Below are 21,791 nucleotides of genomic sequence, written 5' to 3' on the forward strand. Positions count from 1 at the left end.
TTTTCCTTCTCCCGGGTCCTGTGAAAGGAACCACACGGGCCCAATCGATGGAGCCAGAAATGGCGGAGTTTTTGACCTCCTCTCCTCGACCCCCTCACACTCAATCAGTGACCAAATACTGTTGATCCTGTCTTCCCAGTAATCTCAAACCCCAGTCCTCCCTTCCCCACGTCTAGGTCTATTGCTCTATTCCGACTGCCATCTCTTACTAGATGGTCAGTGGTCTCTTCGCTGGTGTCCCTGTCTCAGGTCCCTGTCCAGTCTGCCCCCTCAGGGGTACGTCTAAAAGCAACCCGAGTCATGCTGTTGCTCGGTGTTAGGTCCCACTCTGGCATCCCACTGGCACTAGGATAAAGTGTAAACTCCTTGGTGTGGCCCGCAGTGCCTTATGCGACCCAGTCCCTGGGCCCCTCCTTGCCCTGCCCCTTGCCCCAAGCTTCCGGTGCCTTTGAACGAATCTCCGCCCCGCACACTGTCCACCCTCACCTGCTGGGAGCACTCATCTGCCTGGTCTGGGCTCAGTATCACCGGCTCAAACTTTTCCCCAGGCTCCTCCCTCCTGTTCCTGCACCCTCTGCGTCCTGCCTGTATGTGCTTCTGTCACAGGACCTCCAACACTGATGGCACTTAGGTGTTCACCAGTCTGCTTCCCTCTCGTGGGGGCTGAGTGCTGCAGACGCAGGGCCCAGACCTTGTGTGCTGGGATTCCGCACCTGCTGCCTAGTGATTGTCCAATAAAGTTTGCTGGCTGAAGGCATGACAGAGCGGAGGAGGCCTCCTCATCTGACCCTGCGTCCTCAGAAATTGGGGAAAGAGTCCCTAAGACACTGAATGGTGCTGAGTGGGGTGGGGCCAGCTGAGGTTTTCTGCCCTCCCAAGAGGGCCCTAGCATCTTCTGCAAGGAGATAAAGCCGCCCACAGACACATACCATCCCTGCCTCTTCTTTATCACTCCACAGCAACTCTGCACCCGGCGGTAAGCATAGGCACCCACCGCATCGCCGCTGTGGGCGGGCTTGGTGAGCTAGGGTTATCGAAACCGAGGGGTGACTTAGATGTGAGGGGAAAACATGGGGTTTAAAGCCAGAACACAGGGTCTGAGCCTGGCCCCTGCAGTGTATTAACCGTGTGATTTCAGATAGTCCTGTAACATCACGGAGCCACAGTTTCTTCCCCTTGGAACCAAGGAACGAAAGCCCTGCTCAGCTCCTCCCCGGCTGGCCCGGAGGCTGCGATGAGGTTCTATGTAAACGCTCTCCGGATTTGCACAGTGCCCCGTTGTCCCTGTATTCGGGGTCCTGCAGGCGCCTCCAACCTCATCAGAGACGTCAGGCTTAGCGTGGCCAGATGGGAACTTTCAGGAGAAGAGGAAGGCACCGCTTGGACAGCTGCACAGGCAGATCTGAAGCTCAGGGAACGTGGAGGAAATACCATGGAATTTATGGAGTGAAAGCTTTCAAGAGAAACACAAGACTTAAGTCAAAACAGTTGATCCAACTCTCAGGGAGGTGTTTGCCTGGAGGTGGGAGGAAAAAAAGATAGACTTGGAGGAGGTTGCGGCAGAGGGGAAAGCGCTGTGGGGGGTGTCTAGCCAAGTGCGGTTAGAGCGCCCAGCTCGAGGGGGAAACAGCGAACCTGCCTTTTCGGAGGGCAGCGCCTCCCAGCGCCGGCGAAATGCACGTCTTTGGGCCCAGCAATGCCAATTCTATGAAGGTCACTTGAGATATCCTCACACGAGGCCACAGGGATGGGTAGGTACAAGGATGTTCACTGTAGCCACACTTGTAGTTGGGAAACCTTGGAAGCAACTCGAATGCCATTCAACAAAGGGCAGGCTAATTACAATACATCCATATGGTGGGATCCCAAGGAGAAAAAGATGTAGTCTATCTCTAGGGATGTGTGCAGAAAGACAGTCATCTTGCCGTGAGTGGAAAAGGCCATTTGCAGAACAGCATGGATATGATTATTTTGTTTCCATATAAACAAAAACTATACCCATGTTTATATAGGCATTGAAAAAGGTGTGTTTTATATAGCTCTGTAGAGTTTATTGTTTTTATTTTATTTTTTTAAAGACTTTATTTATTTTTGGGAGAGGGGAAGGGAAGGAGAAAGAGAGGGAGAGAAACATCAGTTGCCTCTCACATGCTCCCAACCAGGAACCTGGCCCACAATCCAGGGACGTGCCCTAACTGGGAATTGAACTGGTGACCTTTTGGTACACGGGCCGACGCTCAAACCACTGAGCCACCCCAGCCAGGGCTGATTGTTTTTAATAGACATACTATTTAAAAGAAAATATCCAGGGAGAATAAAGGTCTAATGTTTAATTATGGTAAATATCATTGCAACAGTCTGCCCTTCACCCTAAAAATATCCTGGCCAGAGTGCCCCTGCCTTGCATCATTGATATCAAAATTGTAACATTTAATCATGTTATTTTCCTGATGAAAATCCTTGATGTCTCTTATACCTGACCTTTCCACCCCATCTCGGCTAATTTATGGCCCACCATTCTCTGAGTATTATCTATACTCTGAGGCAAGTGTAGAAAGGGCGTGATCGTTTCATGACAAATCACAAACCACACAGGAAGAGCAGTCGGAGGAATGAATGAGTGAGCTCCGTGCCCACCGGGCAGCCCCCAGCCCCTCTGAGCTGGACACCAACATTCCAAGCTGTCCCGTGAACAGAGCAGCAGCTGTGGCTGTGCCAGGTGGATGGGTGACATGTCCATGGGGTGACGTGAGGAGCATATTCTAGGTACAGATACTAGAAAGAGAGATGACACTGGGTTCTGCCACAAGGCAGCTGGGGGACTTTACACCAGTCGCTCCCTTCCTGGATCTCTGTTTCCTCCTCTGTAAATAAGGCATGGGCTTTGTCAACATTTTTCAAAGCATGTTCCTAAGGACACTGCGTCTGGGGCGTGTTGATAAATGTTCCTCAGAGGGACTCTGTGGTCACCCTGGCCGGGTGGCTCAGCTGGTTGGAGTGCCATCCAGTGCACCAAAAGGCTGAGGGTTCGATCCCTGGTCAGGGCACAGACTTAGGTTGCGTGTTCCATCCCCAGCTGGGGCGCGTGTGGGAGGCAACCAAATGATGTTTCTCTCTCACATCAATGTTTCTCTCCCTCTCTCTCTCTCCTCTCTCCCCCTTCCCCTCTCTATAAAATCAATAAACATATCCTCAGGGAAGGATTTTTTTTTAAAAAAAGGACTCTGTGGTCACATACCCTGGGGAAATGCTGCTCTCGGCACCCCACGCTTGGAGCTTCACGGGGCACATTAGCAGGTTCAAGTGTCTGCCAGGCCTTTCTGTAAGTAAACTTGCTTCTGGCTGCTTAACCAGCATGTCTCACTTTTATTTCATCTTTGAACCTTGAAAGACAATCTTTTTCCTGAGCATCTGTCTGATACATACACTGCTCGCAATGACATTGGAAGTCTTTCCAAGGCTGAAACCCATGGCCGGGAACTTGCTTCCTCCGCGCCAGCATGCTACCCTCTACACCCCACGGCATCACGTTTCACACGCCCCTTGTAGACGTGCAGCTCCGTTTTGTGAGTGGGGAACATACAGATCCATTAACATCTCGGGGCATACTGACTGGGACAAAGGATGGGACAAAGGGGACCTAGCATGTGGAGAGGGGAGGGGACGTCTGAAGGGGCTGAAGCACAGGGCACTGGGGTCCGGACGGGGGACACCTCAATAGGGATGCAAACCAGGGAGGCAGGGCAAGTGGTCAGAGAAAAGGGAAGTACCTGGTGCTTGGGTGGGTCATGCTCTCACCTGTGGTTGTAGCTAATCTATTCCTCTGGATTTAAACACCTTTTGTATACTGATGACAGCCACGTTTGAATATAAACTTGTGTTAAGAGAACGGGCTTTGGAGTCCTACCTCCCCAGCTTCGTCTACAAAATGGCATTAAATTCTACCTCAGCGGGTTGCTTTTGAGGATAGAGTGAGTCAACCCATATGAACTCTTAGAATAGTAACTAACACACAGTAGGGACTTCATAAATGCCACTGTCGTCACTCATATTATTACTTATATTTTCGGCCGAGATTACCCTCTGACTTGGCAGCTCCACTCAGGTGTCTCCCAAGCGTCTCAAACTTAACAAAACCCCAACTGAACTTCTTGATTTTTCCAACGATACCCCATCTTCCCCATCTCAGTAAACGGCACCCTGGACACTGGTAGATCAAGTCAGGACCCAGAGAGCCGGACACGTTGCCACTGTCCCCTTCCCATCCCAGCCACTGGGAGACGCAGCAGAGTCTGCCCCAAATATATCTCCAACTCATCTCCCGGCTGCGGTCCGAGCAGCAGCATCTCGGGATGGACGCAACAGTCTTCTACATGGCCTCCTTGCCTCTTGCTCCATTTCAAGGAATTCTTTCCACATAGCCAGAATGACTTTAACAAACATAAAGACGACTCTGTTAGAACCCTAAGTGGCACGTGAAATGAAGCCCGGCTTCTCCCCATGGCTCTGTGCCGCTGTTTCCTCCTCTTCCTGGCGCTTCCCCCTCCTGGCCCACGGCACTCAGCTAACACCCGCCGCGTTACTAAAGGTGTCACACAACGACTAACAAGAGAAAAAGGATTCAGTCTCCTTGAGCCAGATAAGCTCAGAGCTAGAACAAAGGATCCACACATGAGTCTGTGGACATGCTTTTAGACACCTAAGAAATCCTCCAACTCAGAATGGGAGGGCTAATCCAAGGCTAGATTGTGGGTCTGATCCAACAGCCAGCCACCAGTCACCTCTGACCCCAGAGAGGTCATCAGGCCCCGGGAACCAATAAACTTTGGGGGGTGGATGTCCTCCGTGCAGCCAGTATTTTTCTTTAGGCCGAGGTCCGCCACAGGTTTTTGTGGGATATGCAGAATCTCTTTCCCCACATCTTCATTTATTTATAAATCGATATATTTCTTTAAGGACCACTCATCACAGTCAAAATCCACGGTCGAACCATTCTGTTTCTCGGCCAACACGGGACCCGTTGGGCTGCTGCTTCCCAGGGAAGTTAACATAAATGTTTATTGACAGCACAGTCATCAAGAGAATAAAGTTGCTGATTCACTGCCTTACACAGGAACCCTTTGTTTTCCCTCCTCTTCCTTCCTCTTTACAAGGAGACACTCAGAAAGAGCACATTTAGGGGACCCACTTGATGTGATGCTTCTTGGCTGCCCCTTGCCACCTGCAGACTGTGGTGTGTGTGACAGCAGGGCGACCAGCCGGCCCCTTTCCTCTGGAGGCCACCCCTCGAGGGTCCCTGAGGAACGATGGAAGTCTTGGGGTCTCTCAAGCTGGAAGTGAATGGCCCCGTGCTGACGGCGGCCCTGTCTGTGGTCCTCGTGGTCCTCCTGAAATGGTAAGTCGCAGCTAGCACGTCCCAGGGACTGTGATTTTGTCAGAAGCAGCAGCCCCGGAGCCTTGCTGGAACCAGGTGGGGGACGTGGGAGCGTGCTTTTCTTTTTTTCTAATCTAGAGGGAGTTGAGTATTAACACAGCTTCAGAATGAAAAGCAAACAGCCAGGTTAATCTTTCGCTAAAATGCATGAAATTGAGGTGTCAGGAAAGGCTGGTGATTCAGTGACTGGGAATGCTACGCGTAAGGAAGGTGGGGAGAGGTGGAAAGAGAACCAAACTGGGGAGGTTTGGGGGGGAAGTATTTCCTCGCACGCCGCCCTGTCTTCTCACCTTGCGTGTCTCAGACCCTGTCCCCATGTTGGATTTACAGCAGAACCAGCCTCCTGGTTCATGTTACAGCGAAAACACGGAGGACAGGGCTGCTCTCCGGCTTCGGGGGCTTCTTGGCGGGGAGTCACTGACTGGGATTTCTGGAGGTTTAAGGACAAAGTGGTGGAACTAATTTCCTTGTTTTCTAACACTATTTGATAAAGAGGAATGGATTCCTAGGAACGCAGTGCATGCAGGACCCACAAAGTCTCAAACTCTGAAAGGATCTCAAATCTGAACTGGGAGTAGCTCGCTGTGATATTGCTAATTCAACAGGTTTTCTGAAGTCTGGCTCCATCGCAGGACCTGCCGTAGGCAACATTTATGCATGTTCACCTTGTCAATTAAACTTATTAGAGTCCCTCAACCATAAATAAGCACTTGGATTTAGGCGGCTCTGGTGTTTGAGGGGAAAGTGGGGGAAAAAATGGGGAACTCAAGTTCCAACAGAATTTCAATTTGTGTTTCTGGGGGTAGGAAAGCCTCCTCTCAATTAATAACTGGGAAAGCACTTTGAAAAGCATCAAGCATTATGCAAATGTGAGGTATTATTCTTTTAGCATTTGCATAGCTGAAAATGAAATTCACGTTTGATGTTCCGCGATGATGAAATTACTTCTCGGAACCTGGCTCCGAAAGGCAGCTGTGGTGCCTGCGCTGTGTTGCTGTTTAACTGGTTTAATTATCTTTTGAACTTGTCCGTTCCGGTGTAGCTTATCTTGCCTTGGGACCGGCCACGTGCAAATGGTAGCCTTCCCCCCACCCCCCTTTAATCCACCTCGCTGGCTTTCCCTGCTCAGTGACGCACACAGCCCGGTGCCTGACACGTGGGAGGTGCTTACTTAGTAGACGTCAGCCACTCTAATTGACTATCATCCATGTAACCTAAATGCAGAGGGAAATAAGTCTCTGGTGTTTTAAGTACATGTTTTTAGTTTCTTATTAATATTAATTTCTCATCAATAGCTATGCTGGGACTGGGGTTCTCAAAGGGTATCCCACCTGAGTCCCCCACGCGGCCCGACAGCATCAGTGTTTCTATTATATACTCTCCTACATGTTCGTTTCTGTCTTTGTTGTGTCTTTTCCATTTGTGTTCTTACTCCCAGCTCAGCGCCTGGCGTACAGTCTGGCCTCGATAAATGTGCGGTCGGTGAATGAATGAATCGCATACATTAACGTGGCTCTGGTCATGGAAAGGGGCATGTGTCCTGACTGATAAGCGGCTGTAACTGGGTGTTTATAATCAGTGTAGATCAGAGAGTCACGGACAATAACACCGCAGCGCTCTGCAAGGCAGCTGTGCATTTGTAATCTGTTCCCGGGGCCACATTAATAACCCGGGTCAAAGACACAGAGATTAGATAAAAGCGTGAAGCAAAGGTGGTAAATAGGAAGTGACAGCTGACTTCCACCTGTTATCGCAAAAATATTTATCGATCTGTTAATGCGTGCCAGGCATGGAGTGAGGCCCTGGGACAAGGTAAGGAAACAGGAAGTCTGGATCAGATGCCCAAGGCAGGGGGGTCATGGAGGTTCTGGGGCAAGCTCAAAGCCTGGAGAGAATATTCCAGAAGGAGAAGAGCTGTGAGAGGGGGTGTCCGTGGCTGTGGCTCTGGTGTCCTTGGGTCTATCCCTTGAATCAGCTCAAGGGAACTGTCCTTGGGCCGTCGACTCTTCTCCAGACAAAACTAAGCAGCCACTGAGCCACAAATATCAGCTTCACTGAAGTGGGGCCTCCCCCGACCTCATTTTCTTAGGAGGGTACATGTGGGAGAGAGAGGGGCACTCAGCGAAAGCCCTGAGGAGAAACTGTGAAGGGTGGCATGTCCCGAACATTTAAACCCCTCAGTCTCTCATTTGAGACCCAGATCTGCCATTGGGCCAGGGAGGGTTGCAACGCGAAACTAAACTCTGAGGCGGTAGAATTAGGAGGGCCACTAGGTGGTTTCTTGCCTCTTCAACCAGCAGTGAGCTCCTCTGGGGCAGCGGCGAGGTCTCCTATCTCATTACAATTCTGGAAACGTCTGTCCATGGCCCAGGTGTTCCTCTAGCATTTGGTTTAATAGGGGTAAGTTCGGAAGCACACATTGATCAGCGTGGCCTCCAGGATGCAGGATCTGATCGGCCCCGCCCCACCCCCGACATCCCGGGCTGCTCACGGTTCTCTGCAGGGTCGCGTTGCTGTGGGTGCCTTTGCCCTGGCCAGGCCCACGCCAGGCCCACGCTTGCAAGGCTCGTCCTCCGCTCTTGCCTCCAAGGCTGAACTCAGGGGCATCTCCTCAGGGAAGCTTTTCCTGCGGTTGCCCAAGGCACATACAAGCCCCCCCTCAGTGCTGCTGTTCTTGTCTCTCTCATCCCCTCTCTTTCGCTCACAACACCTGGCACGTGCTTGGCACCTAAAACATGTTGGCTGAAGGCTCATTCCCGCCTCTAATCTCTGCTGGTGTTTGTCTTGCTGGTTCTTCTCCTGGCCTTCACAGCTCAGTACAAATCTTTGGACCATGTGAACGAGCCCCTTTCTGGAAAGCCTACTGTACTTTCATTTTGGATCTACTTGGCGAGCACTTTTTCTAATTGCTGCAGGTGGACTGTCTTTGCAGCCCTGCTTGCCTTGCAGAGCAGAGATCGGGGAAATGTACTTAATCAATAAACACGTCTTAATTGTGAATTACATCCTGATAGTTTTTGCAAAACCACTCTTGACGTGATTTTTTCAATGACAATCCTCCAAGGTGGCAGTTCAGTGGCTGAGCAGTGAGGGGCGGGTATGAGGCGGTCAGAGCTGGCGCTGTGGAATATATGAGCTAGAGGTACATGAGGCACAGCACAGGTGATTAACACGTGTGAGAAGACATTTTAAAATTTCTGTATAAAATTGCTTGAAATTCTTACTCCTGGAAGAGATTTGTTATATAAGAAATAAGTTGTACAAGTTGAATATTGCTGGAGGCAACGTTAGCTTCTAGTGCACTTAAACTCTCAAGCACACCTAAAAACTGGCAGCTGGATTCCCATTACAAAGATTTCTTTCTTCTTGAAGAAAGAGTGGAAGGAAATACCCAAGTATTAATAATGTTTTTTCCCCATGGTGGGATTATGAGTAATCTTTATTTCTTCTCTTAGTCTTTTTGCATCTTCTACATTCTTTTAATGAGTATGAACTGCTGATCAAAAAAAAAGGAAAGAACCTTGACCAGAAAGAGGTAGGAAATTGTTTCTCTCTAGTAGCGAAGAGGAAAGCTGTGCGCAGGGAGGTTCTCTGCTTCGGGCATGGATGCTTTGGGATGTATTGTCACTATTTCTACCAGCAGGGCCAAAGGTTCAGGGAGTTTGGAGTGATGGGGCAGCATCTAGGCTGATGAGGCAGCGAGAAAGGCAAATGGAAATTGTTCCATTAAGAAGCTAAACAGTTAAAACAAATACCATATTTTGCCGTGTATAATGCACACTTTTTTGCCCAAATTTTTGAGGGGAAAAATAAGGATGCACATTATACATGGGTAGTACTAATTCCGTATCTATATAAATATTTTACATGCTTTTATTTATGCTTATGTGTTAAAAATGTAACTCTAGAAAGCAATAATGATATCCGTATGCAAAATAATACCCTGGAATACAATAATCGGTTTTGTTTCTAAATATAAATAAATAAATAAATGAGTTAGGTGAAACAAAAGATTTTTTTTTTCCTGAAAGTTCGGGCCAAGAACATGGGTGTGCATTATACACGGCAATCTACAGTAAACACATGCACATGGGGGAGGCCGAGAAGAGCCGCAGAGGAAAGTGGGAGGACTTTCAGTGCCAAGTGGCACATAAGGGACAGGATCCCGAGACCCGGGGGCGCCAATCATATAGACATTAAAATAGGAATCAGGGTGAGTTCAGGTTCTGATCAAGTCTCATTCGAAGACCAGGCTGAAGTAAAACTTGATTGGTAATTGTTAAGACTTAAGACCATAATGGAAAAGTCTATCGCTGGGCCTGCGAGTTTCTTTCTCAGAGAGCTTGCCTAATGTGCGGGCGCACTGGATTCTAGTGCTAGACCCCCACCCAGTCCCAGAGCGTGTTGAAAAGAAACCCTGAGATGCAAAGACAGGTCACCATACACAAATCAATACACATGATGCACCACATTAACAGAACAAAGTATAAACAACACAGGATTATCTCATTAGGCACAGAAAATGCATTTGACAAAAATTTAACTTCCTTTCGTAATTAAAAACTCTCACCTGATTACAGACAGAAGGAATGAATGTATCTCAACATAATAGAGGCCCTATATGGCAAGCCCACAGCTCATATCATACTCGACAGTGAGGAGCTGAAAGCTTTTCTGCTAAGACCAGGAAAAAGACAACGATGCCCATTCTCACCACTTGTATTTAGCATAATGCTGGGAGTCCTAGTCAGAGAAATTAGGCAAGAAAAAGAAATATAGGGCTCCAAATTGGAAGTCACGTGATCATATGTACGCATGTATGATCCTAAAGACCACCAAAAAACAATTAGAACTAATTAACAAATTCAGTACAATGGTATGATACAAATTCAAGAAATAAAAATCAGCTGCGTTTCTATATACTTACAACAGACTCTGAAAAAAGAAAGAGAACAATCGCATTTACGACTGCATCAAAAAGGAATGAAATACTTCAAGGCGGTAAAAGATCTGTGCACGAAAAGTTATAAGACATTGATGAAGAAGACACAAATAAATGGAATGGTACCCTGTGTTCATGAATCAGAATTAATATTGTTACAATGTCCTTACTACCTAAGATCATCTACAGATTCCATGCAATTCCTATCAAAATTCCAATGGCATCTCCACAGAAATAAAAAAAAAATCATAAAATTTGTACAGAACCATAAAAGACCCTGAATAGCTGAAGCAATCCTGAGAGAGAAGAACAAAACTGGAGGCACCGCACCTCCTGATTTCAGATTCTAGTGTAAAGCTAAAGTAGTCAAAAGTGTCTGATATTGGCATTTTTTAAAAAATCACATAGATCGATGGGACAGAATAAAACACTTAAAAATCCACCCAAGGATATACAGTCAATTAATTTTTGACAAAAAAGCCAAGAATACACAACGGGGAAGGGATACTCTCTTCAATAAATAATGCTGAGGAAAATGGGTAAGCACTGGCAAAAGAACGAAATCGAACCTTTATCTTTGGCCATCCACACAAATTAACTTGAAATGGGTTAAAGACTTAAATGTAAGGCCTGAAACTGTAAAACTCCTAAAAGAAAACACAGGGGAAAAGCCCCTGGATAGTGGCCTTGGCCCTGAAACGTTCTCTAGTAAAGAAACCTGTTTAACTTTATTTAACTCGGTGCTTCCTAAGCTTATTTAATCAAGGAGTGCCGCTCCCAGCCACAGTGAGAAGGGCAATCAAGACCGTCTGGGGGACAGTCCCTTGCAAAGACTGGTCAGACATGTGAGCAGCCAGGCAGCTGCGTAGCCTGTGGAGATGGAGGGGTTGCGGAAGAGAGGGACGAACCAGGACAAGTATCCCTTTGCAAGCGCTCAGGCTCCAGATTGATGATGTTGATGATGTGGTTCAGGATGCAGAGGGTACAGAGTCTAGAGGGCAAAGCAGGGTCCATGCGGGGGTCTGGCTTCAGTTCAACGTCAAGGTGAATGAATAGCCACAGCTGTCCGGCAGTGGCCTTGGGAGGTGAGTGCTCCTCCGTGTCTGTCGGGAATGCTGCCAAAGCACTTCCCACGCGGTGCAGGTGGCTGGCGTAGATGCCCACTGAAGGCCTTTGAGACCCAGCCTGCAGACTGTTTCGTCTGTTGATGCTCTCACACGGGCAGGTCTGGGCTGAACCTGGGTGCTGCCGCTGAAAGCAAGTCAGATAAAACACACGTGATCCACTAGTGACTGTCCCCCTTCCGCCTGGACACCCTGCTCATCCTCTGTGGCATTTCCTGAGGCACTGAGAAAGTGTCCCAGGAGCCTGGAAATATTCCTGCAAAGCAGCTTTTGGGAGCCTCGTTGTGGATTCGTGCACGACCCTTGCTTCTGGTCTTACTGTCTCTGTCCCTTGGGTTTTCTGTGCCGCGTGCCAGTCAGAGGTAGCTTTGGAAAGCAGGAGGGCCGTGAACTGGGTCTTGAGATGCAGGGAAGAACTGACTTGGAAGAGAATGGAGGGAGACAGCCTCAGGTGGGAAGCATCCCAGGGTGAAGGCAACACCAGCATTTGTGACATTTGGTGGAACACAATATGAAGACTGTGATTAATGGACACATTTTAGAAATACATGTTAAAGACCAAGGATAATTTCCAGCGCCCCAGAACCTCCAGCGAAGGATGCACGCAACCTCCCTTTTTTATTTTTTTGTACTTTTGTCTCAGCGATGATGGGCACTTTGGTTTAATAACTTGGTGATGAGCTTGGTGATAAAATTGAGCCTGCTTATGAAAACGAGGTCTGTGCCTCCTCGAGGACCATTTTCGCAGAATATTATTTTTTTTGTTTTCTCCCTTTTAAATAGTCATACACAATATCCCTAGCCTTCCCCTCACTTTATTGATTTTCCAGAACAAGAGTACGAGGTGTGACTATAAAGTAACGTGACTGATTATCTAGTATACGCACCAGAACGTACACATCTAAATGCATTTTACGACCCGCAGAGCCGTGTTCCTGATAGGCTGAACGTGGACTGCAGAAACGCCACTCTCGGAAAACACGCCCTGAGCCCTTTTCCTTGGCAACGGTCCTTGGTGCCTAGATAGAGTCTTCTGACAGCCCTCCGGGCAACAAACCGTCATTTTTGTTGTGAATGGATTCTTTTTGTAAAAACAGCCCCCATTTGGGCCGATAGGTGATTAGACTGCGGGACTGTTTTCAATCCAAAACAAAATGTGATTATCAAACAGTAAGACGTTGTTGTTTACTCAGAGGTTCTGGAAGCCTGGGAATTCTGTGGAAGGGCCATACTTATTGGGCATATGGTCTTTCTTGAGTTTTGTTTGTTTATTTGTTTAAAAAATGTTTTTAATCCTTGCCCAAGGATATGTCTATTGATTTTACAGAGAGAGGAAAGGAGAGAGAGAAAGAGAGAAACACTGATGTGAGAAACATCAATTGGTTGCCTCCCACATGCACCCTGACAGGGGATCGAACCCGCAACCTTTTTGGTGCATGAGACGATGCTCCAATCAAGTGGGCCACCCAGCCAGGGCAGTTCATTTGTTTGTCTTAGAGAAAACAATAGCAATAGTCTTACTACTTATGGTCATACTTTTTCTAATCTGGTGAGGAATTCAGGCTTCTGGTAGCATTTACTCGCGAGGCAGGGATGAAAGACGACTTTCATTCATTCTCTAGACAAAGCAAATCATCAGACTTCTGTCGGTGCCTTACTGAGCTGCTTGAGGAAGTGCTCGGTGCTGTTTTCCCGGGGCAGACAGTGGCTCTTCCAGAAACAGAGCTGTTGGATGAACCACCCGCCTCTGCCCCTGAACACCGCAACAGCCAGCCTCATGGGCCGTCACTTGCCATGGGGGGCAAGTGCCTGGTTTTCGGGAACCTCAGCAGCATTACAGGAGCTTGTTTCTGACTACAAAAGTAAAGTGCATCTGAATGTGGAGACGAGCCTTTGGGGAGAGAAGAGAGGGGGACAGGCGCTCACACTGTTGGGGGTTGGCACTTCAGCTTTTAAGAGCCGTCTTGGTCCAGGTTTGCCAGAAACATCGATGTTGCACAAGCCCCAGGGGGTGGGGCACGAGAGGGTGTCAGCAGGGCGGGGAGAACCCCAGAGCCCTCCTCTCAGTTGTGCTTGGCTGCGTCACAGAGTCTGGGCCGAGGCCATGCTGCGGGGCCCCCCTAAGCCAGCACGTGTCCTCGTAAAGGTGTGCTTGTTAGGGTTCGCCTCGGCACACAGCCATTCCTGAGCGTGGCCTCAGAAAGAGGGTGGGTTTTTTTTCTTTTTTTCTTTTTTTCCCTTAGAGGAATATGGAAAAATGGTGTCAGAAGTGGTCAGAAAGCAACCTCTATAAACAGTGGCTTTACCGAAATCCTGTTTTCCAAGCACTACACCCAGACGCCCCGGGCAGGGCCAGCGCCCTGCGCCCAAACCAGCTGCTGCCTCCACACGGGAGCTGAAAGGTGCCTCAGATCCTCCCTCCACTCCCTCCTACCTACGCACAACATGCCCCTGCTCCTCTGCAAGCACTGCACGCCCCAGTCCCTGCTGCCCGAATGCCCCCCTCCACCCGCTGCCGAACTCTCCCCCGTCCATCCTTCCAAACCTTGTCCAAATGCTGCTCTTCTTGAAGATCTTCTTAACCGCCCCCAGCCTTCCATGACCCTGCCCCTTTTGAACTCCAGTACCTCCTTCTGAACGTCCAGTACGGCTATCCTGGCGCTCACTATATTATTTTATGGGTTCTGCATGTGTCGTCTCTTCCTAGCGACTCTAAGCCCCTGAGGGCTGGGGCTGAATCTTAAGCCAATGAGTGTCCGGTGCCTAGTAGCTGCTCAGTAAATGCTAATGATCATAATCATGCCTCAGGGAACTGAGATGGCAGCCCTGTTTCCAAATGGTCGCTGTTAACATGTGCACACACACATGCACAAGCACGGGAAAGGGCAGAATCGTTTTCCCTCTGACTTGCACGCTGGTGGCACTGGGCTCTCAGCGCCTGGCAGGATGCCTTGCATGTGGCTCAGTGAAAGAGTAAATCAATTACTTCTTGGCTCACAGGCTCACTGAATGCTGAAGGTTTTCTAAGCTGTGCGCGGGCTCCACCTCCTTGAGGTGCAATGGATACCATTCCCATGAATTCAAACAGATAAAGGGATTGTCACACTAGGAATCAAGGAGTAAGACTTTGATGTAAATGCAGGGGATGGGACAGAATGCAGCACACAGCCATTCTGTGGTGTACAGGAAAGCTCAGAGCACTCAGGGTCTGAGCAGGGTGTCTTGGCCACAGTGTGGGGGGATGGGACGCATCCAACCCCCACCAAGAGGCTACAAAGGGCAAGCACTTCCTCTTCCACTGGTCTAGGGAACACCAGTCTCCACAGTTGAAAACAATGCTATTTAAACTCTTCACTGTTGTCCACTGTTCCTACTTCCCCATAGGTCCTATGTTCTGTTGTCCAAACAACACTGTATCATTAAGCAATGATTGATTTATTTTCCCATTTTAATTATTCAAAGACAAGCCGATGGAAGCTCTGCCAATGAGAACAGCTGATCAATGTGATAGCCAGCATTAGTGTACCAAGTTATAATTCCACTCCAAAGCAAAAAAGCTTGACATTTTAGTTAACCTGCACAATCTCAGTGTCAATAAATGCACAATTTACATTAGGCTCTCTGAAATGCTGAAAATATCTCAGGTGCCCTCCTCCTTCCTACACAGATCAATAGGCATCTGGGGACCTCAGGCTGCGAACATCCTAAAGCAGTCAGGTATACGTTTACGGGTTTGAACTCTGCCTATACAAAGAGAGTGATCAAAGTTGGCAACATCATCTCATGACAAAAGGGATGATTGAACGAGGTAACTGGGAAGGTCTCAGGAGAAATGTGGCATTGTGGACAGCAAATAGGCCTTTACAGTTTAGAGCAGATACACTTTTTACACTGGATGGCCTTGGCCTTGGGCAAGCCGCTCTATCCCAACCAGTTGCCTCATCGATAAGAGAGGACTAACAGCCCCTGCCTCTCAGCACTGGGCAGCCAAGCCAGCTCTCCCTCACCCCCGACAGTCAACCGACCCACGGTCTTGGCAGGCTGTGTCCTAAGTGGTCCCTGCATCATCCCTTCCTCTCTATCTGCTCTCCTCTACTGTAGTTCAGGATTTCAAGAGCATCCTTGGCTAGAAAGAGCTTCCCCACTGGTTTTCCTGCCTCCTTCTTGGGCTCCTCAAATTGGTCCTGAAACTCTACAGCTAGAATAACACCCCAGGATCTTGCCACTCTGCTGTGTAACATCCTTTCATGCCCCTCTAACACCTCCCCACAACCTCAAGAGTGTCTTCCTGGCCTGGCCTCATCCACCTGGGCACGTTCATCTCCTATCGGGTATCACCTGGAGCTCTGCTCTCTGGCGCTCAGTTCCTTCCATGCACCGTCTGTTTACCACCCGTTGCCTTCCCTCTCCTGCGGTGCCCTCCCTGCTTCATTCATGTGAGAGCTTCTGCATCCCCTGTGTTCCTGGCCCCCCCGCACCTGACATCCTCCCCGTCTCTTACCACTTCCCTGGCTCTCCCATGAGAAGGTGAGCTCCCCAAGGGCGGGAGAGGGGTCTTACTCAGCTTTAGCCTTAAATACCCAGGATTGTGCCTGGGGCACCCAACGCATTTCCATCAGGTAACGAGCACTCAATTCTTTGTTGAACCAAACTGAACAAAAAATGATCATACATAGGATTTCATGGGGCCCGCGCTTGGCATATACAGACCACCCCTCATACATGTTAGTTGTTCTTTGCTGCTATCAATATTATCATAGAGAATTTCCATTCATTCCTGGTTGCATGTCATCCCCATTTGTTTTATAACAAAGTTTCATTGAATTGAACTCTACATCTCAATAGAACATTTTGTCTTTATAATTCAGGTTAGACTGGGCTGTGGGCTGAAGTTCATTGTTGCACGATTTATTGAAGAAGGGTTGTTAGACAAAATCAGAGGGCTCAGGCTGACCCCATTCAGCACTACTCTCGAGCACTTGAGTGGTGTGTTACTCCATCAACGCCGCCTGTAACAACGCGCCTGGAACAACGCACCTGTAACGACGTGTCACGCCCACCTGCCTTTCTCCGCGCTGTGTGGCAGTCTGGAGCTTGGACTGCAGCACCAGATTCAAATCCTGACTGGCATGGTGACCTTAAGCAAGTGTGTAAGGCTTCTGTGTCTCCAGTTCTCCCCTCTGTAAAGTAGGAATAATAGTAGCATGTACCTTGTAGCACGTTGGGAGAATTAAATGAATTAAAACATAGTGGAAACTCGGGGCAATCAATGCTGGGCACAGTTAGTGCTCAGTAGGTGTTAGTCATTATTATTAGCCAATAACTGCAGGCTTATACTCAACAATCATTGCAGAGATGCCAGGGAGCTAGACTATGGTTTTAGTTTAATTTTTAAACCATCATTCGGAATTCACACACGCTCTCCAGGAATGCACTGAAGTGAATGTGGAGAGAGCTATATCTCAAACTAATGGTCTCATTTGAATGACCTTGGGCTTATACCACAAGGTAGCTTTTGACCTTGAACAAGTAAGATAAGGTTTAAAAAATACCTATAGGAGTTAGTGACTAAGAAGCCTTAGGTGACATTGGAGATGGTCACCATTGGTATGGTGGGGACAGAAGGCAGAATGTGGCAGGTTTGGAAGTGACTGGGGAGGAAGGCAGTTGAGAAGAAGCGAGTGGATTTTTCTTTCAAGAAGCAGGTCTGAGATGTCAGCTTTGGTTTCCAGTGGTGAAGTGGAGAGAGTTGTCTTTTCCCGTCTCCTTGAAAGGGAGCCCGAGCACTTTGAAAACAGTAAATTTTACACCAACTTACGTTATTATTACTCTATTGGTGCCATTGTTTTATCTCCTCGTTGTAGGAGTTTCAAAAATAAAGGAAAACCTATCTCCTGAAAATTGCTCTATAAATCAAGCTTTAAAGTCAATTTGCTTTCCGGAAATTTGTCAGATTTTCCTATGACAAACTTTCCATTTATTCATCGAATAGTAAAAACCTACCTCTATGTTTCACTGATCGCCACTTGCCTTGCCTGTGGTTTTGAGAACTTGAAGTATAAACCATGCATATCAAATCAGTAACTAAATCCTGGTAAGCCTTATTCTACTCTGTCTCGGAGGCCAGACCTTTTGTTTCCTGTGGACTCCTGTCCGGGCGCTTACCTTCATTATCCTTTAACTACAGCACTGTTCAGGTTCCCTTGCAGGTCCAGCTCTCTCCCATCTAAAAATATACAAGGAAGCACTGGCTGGTATGGCTCGGCAGACTGAGGGCTGGCCTGCAGACCGAAAGGTCGCTGGTTTGATCTCCAGTCAGGGCACATGCCTGCGGTGTGCGCGAGGCATCCGACCGATGTTTCTCTCCCTCTCTTTCTCCCTACGCTCGCCCCTCTAAAAATAAACAAACAAACAAATAAATAAAAAATACTTAAAAAACCCACAGATACACATACAAGGAAGCCAGTCAACCAACTTAGCAATTAACCACTTCTCCTTTGACTGTGTGTTCCACTCCAGCTACCATTCCACCTCCCCTTCCCTCTCAGCATAACGGCTTGAAGGAGGACCCCACAGAAGACCCCACAGATGCTCCCTGTCTCACCTCCCATTTGCTCTCAGCCATGCAGGGTGGGGGGTGGGGGGTTCTTCCATTCTCCATGGCGACGTTCTCTACGGAGCTACCAATTAGTCCCTAGTTCATAAAGGGAATTCACTTCCCAGTCCTTTTCCTTCTTTAGTGCTTTGTGATATTTTTAAAAAATCCTCACCTGAGGATATGTTTACTGGTTTTATAGAGACAGGAAGGGAGAGAGCAAGAGAAACATCAATGTGAGAAACATTGATCAACTGCTTCCCGTACGCATCCCAACTGGATATTGAACCTGCAACCTAGGTCTGTGCCCTGACCAGGGATCAAACCTGTATGGGACAACTCTCCGACCAACTGAACCACCCTGCCAGGGCAGTTCTTTGCCGTATTTGACTCTGGTGTTACTGTTGTGTATATTACAGAGCCCTCGATATGGAGGGGTAGAAAAAATTGTTGAGCACCTTGATTATTATCCAATGGCCTCACGTTAAAAATAAGAAAATGAAGGTCCAGAGAAGCAAAGTGGGTTGACCTGTATTAGTCAGCTATTGGTGCCATAACACTGTATAACAAACCATCCCAAACTCACTGGCAAACACCAACATTCATTTTTCTCACAGTCTCTGAGTAGCTCTGTTTCAGACTGTGGGTGGGGGTCAGGTCTGTTCCGCAGGTATTTGTAAGGGGCCCAGGCTAAAGAAGGTACTTCTGGAAAGCTCCACTTTGGACAGATCATAGGAATGCATGAAACATAAGAGGAATAAGCAATGCCTCTTGAGGCCTCAGCCTGAAAGTGGCTTGATGTCACTTCTGCCCATATTCCTTTGATTAAGGCAAGTCATGGGCCTAACATTACTGGGGGTGAGATGGGGGTGGGAAAGGAGACTCCACTCACTGTAGTGGGAGGTGCTTCAAATTCAGGGAACAAAGGGTGCTGATGTAGAATGTAAATACAGGGGGGACCTAAAGAGTTAGGGGCAATGATTCAATCTACCACATGCTCCAAGATCACACATCTGGGTTCTGATCTCTGGCAAAGCAGAAGGAGGCCATGAGTGAGAAGAGAAGACGAAACAAGAAGTAATAATAGAAACGAACAACAAACAAAAACTTGAAGCTAACGGGCATTTGGATTTTATTGTAAATGGAAAAACAACGATCACTGCAAAAAGTACAGACATTGCTGGAGAAATCGCCAGCTGAGACGCTGACATGGTGGGCCATGGTGGGTCTTATGAGCCGGCACCTAGAATGCTAAAAGCGAGGGCACAAGCTCAGTGTCAGGGCTCAGCTCGGATCCGGGCCGAGCCTGGGGATGTCCCCAGAATTTCTAGTTGAGTAAGCAATGGAAGTCAGGGGCTGGCTGACGATGCAGCTAGTGCATTCTCTGAGCAGAGCTAGTACTGAATCAGGGGCAGGGGTAGGGAAGGGGGAAGTTGCCACATGAAGGGGCCCAACTACCATCTGGGAAAGCAGAATCGAGGGGAGGCATTTCGGAAGCCCAGGAGACCAGAAGTAGACGTTTGGATTCTGGAAAAAGCCTGAAGGCAGAAAGTGTGGTGTGTTCATCCTGTCCTGAAATACAACAACCAGGGGGCTTCCTTGCAGATTGTGAGCTATATTGTTTAAGACAAATTGTTCTGCACTCCACAGTAAATTTATGGATGCTGCTATGCCAAGAAATGGCTGTGGATGAAAAGATAAATAGCCCCAGAATTCTTTTAAATATTCTCACGGGTGCTAAAGCCCTGTTGGGTTATTAAAGAGACAATATGTTCTAGGATTACGTCTTGCCCTTGCAGAAACTGGCCCTGGGGGCTTGGCTGGAAGAAGAGAGGGTGAAACCCAGTATCACAAGGCCTGTTACACAGAGTGAATTTAACTTGGGTGTTCAGATATAAAGAGTGGCTTTTTAAAAAAGATTTTATTTATTTATTTATTTTTAGAGAGGGAAAGGGAGAGAGGGAGAGAAACATCAGTGTGTGGTTACCTCTTGAGCGCCCCTTGTTGGGGACCTGGCTCACAACCCAGGCATATGCCCTGACTGGGAATCAAACCAGTGACTCTTTTGTTTGCAGTCCAGCACTCAATTCACTGAGCCACACCACCCAGGGCATGACTTAAAAGTCTCCCTACCATGATCCCCTGTTACATGCATTTACACCCTCTTCTCAAGCGTGTGCCTAGTGGATATGAACAAGAAGGTGCTCTTGTAATCTGAAATCAGCCACAAAATTTCATTTCCCTTTTTCCTATAAAAAGGGTGTGCTGACAAAAGCAACTAGAATATAGCTTAGTTAGTATAATAATAAATAGCACAAAAAAAAAAAAAAATCCCCCACACAACCAAAAAGACAAAAGAAAAAGACAGCACAACATTCAGAGTTTGTCAGAAAAAGAAATGTTGAAATTGTGTCTCCTTTCCTTAGGGTTATTTTCTTTCTACCTTACCTCCTCTGGCTCCAGGGGGTCAGGGAGACCCCTCCCCACCAACACTCCCACCCAGATTATTTTCTTTAGGGCTGCTAACAGCTCTGATGGTATTTTTACTGGGTTGAGTAGTGTCCCCCCACCCAAATGCACATGCACTCAGCACCTCAGATTGTGCCTTATTTGGAAATAAGGGCTCTGCGGATATAACCTAGTTAAGATGAGCTTGTACTAGATTAGAGCGGGCTGTGATCCATGACTGATGTCCTTCTAAGGAGAGGGAAGTTTGGATGCAGAGACACATAGAGTGAAGATGTTCTGAAGACAGAGATGCACAGGAAGACCACCACGTGAAGATGGAGGCAGAGACTGGAGGGATGCGGCTGCAAGCCAGGAACACCGAGGCTTGCTGGCAACCACCGGGAGTCTGGAGGTGCAAGGAAGTATCCAGCCCTACAGCCTCAGAGAAAGAAAGAGAGAGTATGGCCCTGCTGACACCCCTGTGAGGATCAATTTCTGTGGTTGTAATCCTCCAGTCCGTTCCAGCAGCTCTAGGAGAAGACCACGGTCTCTCTCCCTTCATGGGCCTTACTGAGCCAGGACAGACCCATCCGAGGCCTGGCTAGAGGCTCAGCCCCTTCGACCAGGAAGGTCTCCATGTCTCAGTGTCCCCGTCTATATAATTGACATGACAAGGAGGTCGATGGAAATTAGAAGCCACAATAGCCATAATGTGTTGGTACAATGCCTGGCCAAAAGCAAGTGCTTAGTAGATGTTAGTATTAGCTACATGGTTTCCCGAAGGCTGTAAATTCACTTTTCACCCAAGTTTGAAGTTTCCCAGATTTTCCTTTTCCAGTAAAGCCAAGGAGATCCTATCTGTTCTTCTGGTGATGTATGGTGGCAGCTGGCACGGTGCCTGGCACCGAGCAGGAACTGAATACGTCTTTACGGAATGAAAAATGGCATAACTACATCTTGTTTCAATACCTCATCTTAGGAGGAAGCAGCTTACAGACTTTGCAAGGCTTAGAAAAGCCCAAGCTTCTAAAAGCCCAGCTTGAAAACCTCAAGGTGAAACTCCGCAGGAGTGATGTACTTACATTTGTTCGCACTGGGGCATAGGTGATGTGATCTCCATGATGTCCCCTAAATGATCCCTGTCCCCTGGTATTCACCTCCTGGCATAGTCCCCACCCCTACTGGCCCAGGGTCAGTCATGTGACCGGCAGAATATAGCAGAGGTGACAGTATATCACTTCCAAGGTT

The 21,791-nt window shown here is 48.0% G+C and overlaps 1 protein-coding gene across 1 annotated transcript in view; it reads left to right on the forward strand.

Annotated features, from left to right (window-relative positions):
- The first annotated feature begins 5,159 nt into the window (after window positions 1-5,159).
- The window catches only part of TBXAS1 (thromboxane A synthase 1), a 141,759-nt gene continuing 125,127 nt past the window's right edge, over window positions 5,160-21,791 (forward strand). Inside the window, exon 1 of the mRNA XM_054564655.1 lies at window positions 5,160-5,395. Coding sequence (XP_054420630.1) covers window positions 5,307-5,395 — 89 coding nt within the window. The 5' untranslated portion in view covers window positions 5,160-5,306. The remainder of the gene's footprint in view (window positions 5,396-21,791) is intronic.

This window comes from Pteronotus mesoamericanus, unplaced genomic scaffold (assembly GCF_021234165.1).
Source record: "Pteronotus mesoamericanus isolate MK-2021 breed Mesoamerican mustached bat unplaced genomic scaffold, CSHL_Meso_final scaffold_85, whole genome shotgun sequence".
Classification (NCBI taxonomy): domain Eukaryota; kingdom Metazoa; phylum Chordata; class Mammalia; order Chiroptera; family Mormoopidae; genus Pteronotus; species Pteronotus mesoamericanus.